Source organism: Clupea harengus, chromosome 17 (genome assembly GCF_900700415.2).
Source record: "Clupea harengus chromosome 17, Ch_v2.0.2, whole genome shotgun sequence".
In the NCBI taxonomy this organism is placed as follows: domain Eukaryota; kingdom Metazoa; phylum Chordata; class Actinopteri; order Clupeiformes; family Clupeidae; genus Clupea; species Clupea harengus.
In genome coordinates, this window is record NC_045168.1 from 13,434,640 (window position 1) to 13,442,139 (window position 7,500).

At 43.2% G+C, this 7,500-nt stretch overlaps 2 protein-coding genes across 17 annotated transcripts in view; one reads left to right on the top strand and one right to left on the bottom strand.

The window, feature by feature from the left end:
* The window catches only part of galnt11 (UDP-N-acetyl-alpha-D-galactosamine:polypeptide N-acetylgalactosaminyltransferase 11 (GalNAc-T11)), a gene marked incomplete at its 5' end in the record, with an annotated part of 15,066 nt that extends 9,920 nt beyond the window's left edge, over positions 1-5,146 (top strand). Inside the window, 3 exons of the mRNA XM_031584438.2 lie at positions 418-522; positions 2,099-2,236; positions 3,610-5,146. Of these exons, the coding sequence (XP_031440298.1) occupies positions 418-522; positions 2,099-2,236; positions 3,610-3,741 (375 nt within the window). The remainder of the gene's footprint in view (positions 1-417; positions 523-2,098; positions 2,237-3,609) is intronic.
* Positions 5,147-7,036: 1,890 nt separating this feature from the next.
* The window catches only part of kmt2ca (lysine (K)-specific methyltransferase 2Ca), a 105,895-nt gene continuing 105,431 nt past the window's right edge, over positions 7,037-7,500 (bottom strand). For all 16 annotated transcript variants that reach the window (XM_042710183.1, XM_042710182.1, XM_042710176.1 and 13 more), the window contains one exon: positions 7,037-7,500. This exon is cut by the window's right edge and continues 48 nt beyond it. In XM_042710183.1, coding sequence (XP_042566117.1) covers positions 7,456-7,500 — 45 coding nt within the window. In that variant the 3' untranslated portion in view covers positions 7,037-7,455.

Sequence of the window (7,500 nt, forward strand, 5' to 3'; positions counted from 1 at the left end):
TGAAAGCATTAATGAATTGATCTGCTTGGATCAAGAGTAAATATTTCTAACAATAAAATGATGAAAAATAATGACAAATACAAGAGAAAAAGAGAGGAATACATATCTGATGTATGCATGCATTTATGGTCATCATAGTAGAGTGTATATAATCTGTATGTATCTGTATCCCTACTGACTGTGAGAGGGACTCATTCAAACTGAATTGTTCCTTGATTGGAAATCGCTGTGTCATCCAAATTAGTGACAGTTCAATTGTGTTACTTAATTATCCAGAATACACCCTGGAAATTTAGAAAATATAAATACAAATATGAAAATAGCAACATACATATGAATACTGTTATGCACAGTAACCTGTACTATAATGTACACTTTCACTTTCTCTTTCTCTCTTTCTCTCTTTCTCTCTCTCAGCTGCGGAACCTTCTGGCTGACAAGTGTCTGATGGCGCAGGGCCGACCGACACAGAAAGGAGGCGCTGTGGTGGTCAGAGAGTGTGACCCAATGGACAGGGAACAGGTGAGACATGCACACACACACCCTCACCAAGTCACACAAGTTAGAGCCCTGGAACACACAGAGATACACAGGTCAACAGGAACACACACACACACACACACACAGATATACATTGACCTCATGCACAGACACCCTGTCGGTAAAGGATTGGTGGTAAATCAGGAAGTAAAGAAGAAATTCTGGTCTCTGATTGGTTAAGACCTGTCACCTGACCAGTTTTAACCAATCAAATACCAGAATGACTTCAGATTACCATTGATCGTCGGTTTACAAGTCAGTTGAGTATTAAGCCGTATAACTTCACAGAATAAGTCAGGCAATCGACAACGTTACACAATGAAGAAATAAAGGTCCTGATATTAGCCAAGCACACTTATAGTGTTTTCCGTTCCGGTCAGGTGACAGGTCTTAATCAATCAGAGACCAGAATGACTTCTTTACTTCCTGTTTTACCACCAATACTCTGGTTACCACCCATCCTTTACCGACACAACACACCTTTTGTTTCTTTAAGGTATGATCCCAACATCCAGGAAGTCAGGCTACTCTATACTTGCATAGCTTACTTAGCATATGCACCATGTCACCCATACATAACTACCATTGCCCCACGCTCCCACATGCTCTTTGGATATCAGTGAAGTAATGTCAGATGCAAATATGCTGAGGATGAGGCTGTGGGGGGGACTGGTGGAGACAAAGGTCTCCAGCACGGCTGTGCGGCAGACTGTCTCAGGCAGGAAGGGGCCCCCGCTTCTTATCAGTTCAGGCCTGCCTGTGTGATGAGGGGAGCGGAGGGGAGCGGGGGAGGGAGGTGCAGCGGAAGGCTGACCCCGTAAAAAGGGAACGCAGAGTGGCCGCCCAGGCTGAAATGTCAGCCTGAACACGGGAGGCCAAATGGATCCTCCGCTTCATTTTTCTGGGTCACAGAGACACGGAGAGCACTGAACGTTGCTCTGCCTGGGCTCCTTTTTTCCATTGTGTGTGTGTGTGTGTGTGTGCGTGCGTGCGTGCGTGCGTGCGTGCGTGCGTGCGTGCGTGCGTGCGTGCGTGCGTGCGTGCGTGCGTGCGTGTGTGTGTGGGTGTGTGGGGGGGGGGGGGGTCTGTAAAAATGGTGCAGAATGAGTCACAGGGTGTATGTGCGCCAATGCTAAGCCGAGCCATACTGCAGCACTTATGTGGAACACACACACACACACACACACACACACACACACACACATGCGCGCTCACGCACACACGCATACACACACACACGCATACGCTCACACACTCACACACACGCTCACACTCACACTCACACTCACACTCACACACACACACACACACACACACACACACACACACACACACACACACACAGAGTCTTCCTCTTCATTTTGTGATCCTGCTTTCAGCATCTCCCTTGCTCTCTTCTCCTCCCCTCTGTCATTATGCAGGCAGGCCAGCTGTAGGGGCTCTTCACCTTAAACATGTGCATTTAAAGAGTTTTTCCCCTCGCTTAAATGGCCTTGACGTGTGTGTGCGTGTGCGTGTGCGTGTGCGTGTGCGTGTGCGTGTGCGTGTGTGTGTGCAGGAGTGGTCGTACGATGAGGAGCATGAGCTGATCCTGGCGGCGCTGCTGTGTTTGGACATGTCAGAGATCCGCTCCTCCGACCCGCCCCGCCTCATGAAGTGCCACGGCTCAGGGGGGTCACAGCAGTGGACTCTGGGGGTGAGACAGCAACACACACACACACACACACACACACATACTCACACACATACTCATCTGAATACACACACACACACTCATCTAAATACACACACACATCTGAATACACACACAAACATACACACACACACATACTCATCTGAATACACACACAAACAAACACACATACTCATCTGAATACACACACACACACACTCATCTGAACACACACACATGCACACACACGCACACTCATCTGAATACATACACACAGACACACAGACACACGCATCTAAATACACACACACACACACACACACTCATCTAAATACACACACACACACACACACGCACACTCATCTGAATACACACACACACACACACACACATCTGAATACACACACAAACACACACTCATCTGAATACACACACAAACAAACACACATACTCACCTGAATACACACACAAACACACCCACTCATCTGAATACACACGCAAACGCACACATACATACACACACACACACACACACACACTCACCTCAACATACATGCACACACACACAAACGTATCTGAATACACACAAACGTATCTGAATACACACAAACACACATACAAAAAATGAAAAAAACGCACTCATATCAGGACACCAAAATAAGCAACTATTGATGCAGCAACACATCTGTACTTCAGGTGACCCAGACATCAATAATGGCCTGTCTGGTCATACACAAAAACACTGCTTTTGAGAGTGTATTCACTGGCCACTCACTCTGGTGTGCTCTGCCCTCTCCTGTTGTTAAGTTAAAATGAACTGCGTGCTGGTTTGCAGAGAAATCAGAGTAATCGGACCGCCACACGTAGCAATTGGTTTGATACAGCTGAGTTTACTGGTTTTAAGATTGGACAAGATTCAGCCGGAGATGCCGAGCTCACAATAGCTCTGTCACCCACGGCTGGAGAACGCGTTCTGAATTTTACATGTGATAACAATGGTTTATAAGTCCAGTCTTCACTGATGGTGCTTCCTGGGCCCCACACGTATACGCCTCTCTGTGACTTGCATGTTTCAGTCGTAATTTCTGGCCTGACAATTAAGTTTCTGTGAATCCCCACTCCCTGGTACAGATCGTCTCCCTATCTCCTCTGTCTCCTGCCCAGGGTGCCCTATGACCTTGGAATTTATGTCACTGGTCATTCTTGAACTTGAAAGCAGTTCTTTGAATGTTATCTTAGGCCCCTCTGTCTAAACATGCTTTCCAACTGCTCAGTTATACTGGTTAAATGGGCATACATTGTTAATAGAAATAAAATGTTAATAAATTCATACCTAAACTGAATTTATCTTACACTATCCTCTGTTTCCTCCTCTCCTCTCCTCTCCTCTCCTGTAGAAGAGTAACCGTCTGTACCAGGTGTCGGTGGGCCAGTGTCTGGCCGTGCTGGACCCGCTCAGCCCCAAGGGCTACGTGGGCATGGCCATCTGCGACGGGTCCCGGGCGCAGCAGTGGCAGCTGGAGGGGTGAGGGTGGACACGTGCCACGTCGCCAGAGGTACGCGCAGACGCACAGTGCCCCCTGCTGTCTGGAGGAGGGAAGCGCATCGCCGGCCAAGAGAGGAGAGAAAGAAGAGCGCAGGGGACACTGGAAACACAAACACACACACACACACACACACATATACGCACACACACACACACACACACACACACACACACACTAACATATACTTACACATACGCAAAACACACAGCACGTCCTGATGAATGGATGTTAAACACACTCAGTTCTCTGGGCAAGCTGCAGTGTATTGGAGGAAATGGACACACACTTGTTCATAGTGTGTTGCAGGCAACCCCCCCACCCCCACCCTTTTACCAACACACACAAACTCTTTTCCCTGGATCTGTGCCTCTGGTAGTGAAAGACACACATACGAGATTTAGTTTTTATTTAGTTTTTATTTGTTTGGGTCAAATTTGGGGAGGAGGGGTAGGAAGTATTTTTCAAATGTTCTATATTTCATATATATTTTTAATTTATAATCATGTAAAATGTGTCCATCTGAATTTTTACACCAATTTGCACAGCAGAAGACAATTAAGACATACTCTTTTTCTGCTTATGAAATGAAGAAGAAAATGTAAAAGAGACCGTTCTGAATGCCAGTATTAGAATCCTATTGTCTATTTAAATTGCATCAGTAGGCTGCATTAATTACGTTTATGTACGATGTTTTACTGCTTTGATATTGTCATTTATGGCCTTTTTATGTTGAAGCGTGTGTATGCGTGTGTGTGTGTGTGTGTGTGTGTGTGTGTGTGTGTGTATTTTGTAAGTAACAGTTCTGTTTTACATTTTTAAATCTTTATGTTTATCACTGGAGTGCTCAGATATTTGCTACCTGTTCAAGACAGGAAATCCAGCTACAGGAAATTACTTCACATTCTGGTGTCTAGGTAACAAATCAACAAAAACACTTAACCTTCTTAAGGGTTTGTATGTATGTCTAATTTGTGTGTATGTGTGTTTGGACATCTCGACTGCCAGCCATTTACTGCTGTAGACTTCATGTCATGTCGTAAGGAGATGAAGACCACGCAGACTTAAAACTTGGCTTACGGACTCCACACTAACACACCAAACACACACACACACACACACACACACACCAACACACAGGAATTCACAGGATAACCATGCCCATGGAACTAGCAAGAAAAGACTGTATGAATGATCTGCACTGAGGTACTCTGTAATGGATGCAGGTAGACCACCAGAGCTTAGCTGACAGCAGACAGAATGACAGTCACTCCCCCATAGGATTGTGCTGGGGCTGATCATGCGTGTACTGTAGTCCAGTCTCTCATGTTGTACGCATTTCATTTTTCTAAATGATGATACCAAATACAATAAAAACGATTTCAACTGATTTGCATTCTCTTTGACCTTTACACGTTCAAATTGTTTTGGAATGAATTTGCATTGTATGTCCCAATGTTTGCAGGTGAAATGTATTTGAACTGATGAACTTCTGATTTACATACATTTATGAATGTGTTATCAGCCAAATCACTGAAATCGTTGAAATAGGAAGATGTTCCTGGTAAATGGCATGTTTTAAAAATGGATGGATTGACAAATAAAAATGGGCAAAGACATGTAAGATGTAAAATATTTATTTTTTTGTAAATGTTCCTAAATCTGATTCCACAAACTCCAAAATCCATCACACTTCTGTATACTTCAAAAAGGCTTCATTTTGAAACATTAGGTACTACTATACATGACAAAGAAAAACAGAGACAAATACTGTTAAGATGTCTGAATATTGTACAAGTAGGGAGAGAGAAAAATTCCCAAGAGGCAAAAAAATCATTACAACCAGAGAAAGTATGTACAATTGATTTCATTTGAAAGTTTAAAAAATACACCATGCCAAAGTATGTTACAAGTTCAAGACTGCGCAAGTATCAATGTCTGTAGCCCACAGATGATGTGCAGACCAAAGAAAACTGACTTCATATCATACTGGTTAGCAGAGTCCCAGTACCGGATCCTAAAAGCATGAGTTCAAAACTCCAAACAAAAAAATCATACCATGTTTTCTGCTCAGTTCATTGACACTAACAGCATATGTGGGCCAAAGCAAATGTAAACAGAAAATAAACAAAAATATTTTACATCTTTTTTTTTCTTTAAATTGAAATCATTAATGAGATTTTATGCAGCTTGTATTAGACACACACACACACACATAATTCTGTTCAAAGTGGATCAGTATGCATGTCATACACCAGGATGATAAGGACAAAACAACACATTTGAGCCGACTGGTTCTAGCGTTGGACATTGTCTTTGTTTGGGGTCGTGGGGAGGACAAAATATAATTCACAGTTTTCTAAAATTCTGCAACCCCCAGAATATAAACAAAACGTTCTCATGTCAAAAAACATTCTCTCTTGTGATTGGTGCTGTCTGATTGCGCTTAACAATTAGAACTTAAGTCAGAAATGACAGAAACAGAATTTTCTTCAAGTGGCCAAAACTTTTTTTTTTTTTTTTTTTTTTTTTTTTAGACAATACCCACACTACATTCTGAAGTACAACAAAAATACTCTGATTTGTGTTTTTTACACATTCTGTACAGATTTATACACAACATAGAATCTCAAATGATATGACATCCTTCTTAAATATTTTTCTTTTATACCTCACTCAAAAAAAAAAAAAAGAATAGTCCCCCAAACAGCTCAGATGAAGTTAAGGTAGCATTTGGTCGATTTTTTTCTACATTTTTTGTGTGATTTCTATTTTTTCATATATTTAGACTTTTTAGACAGTATTTACAGGTGGTATAAAGGAACACACCCAACCCCTCTCGCAGGACAAGGAAGCCCTGCCTACACACTTTTTCACCATTCTGCGCATTTTAAAAAATAGCTTCATTCGATAATAAATACAAAAGACCTCTTATTTTACAGAAATCAACAACAAAAGGACAAAAATAAACTGACTCATGGAATCAAGTATTTAAACTGTAAATGTTTTTTGTTGTTTTATTTTTCTTTTAGTGCAAGTTTTGTTTTCCCTTAGTTCTATCCCAAAGGAATTCCCCCCCCCCTCCGTACATTCCTTGTTCAGTGGTGTCTACATTTCTGTAACTAGATTTCTGTATATATCTTGTTTTTATTTATATTTCTGAGTGCAGAGGATCCCGCCTCTTTAGTTCTATAGTACGGCTGTGCCAGCAGACTGCTCTCCTGGTCAGCTGGTGAGTAGAACCTCCACCCTTCACCGCAACACCCCCCCCCCCCCCCCCCAGCACCGCCTCCTTCTCCTCCTCAGGGGTCACTTTGTTTCCATCTACCAGTGCTCTGGCCCAGTTTGTGTTTGTGAACAGACCTGAATTGGCCCCCTCTAACCCTCTCCCCCTAGAACAGAGAATTGTCTTTGTGCCTTAGAATGTTTTTGATGTTCGCCAAATAACCTTCGACCCCCCCCCCCCCCCCCCTGTGCCCACCATGTCCCCTGTGTCCCATCCTTCTTGTACAGTTCTGCGGTCAGTCTCTTGCCCTGATAGTCTTGTAGGACGTGATGTCACACAATGCTCCCTTCTCAGTAAAGGGTCGAGGGAGAAACAATAACAGTGATAATAAGAAACAAACTGATACAAAACAACAAGTAGGAATGCATGTGTGTTGAAGGGACCCCCCCTCTGCCCCCCCCCCATGATGGCGTTTAGTTCATCCACTTGCGGCAGTTGACGGCTCCACAGTGACAGGG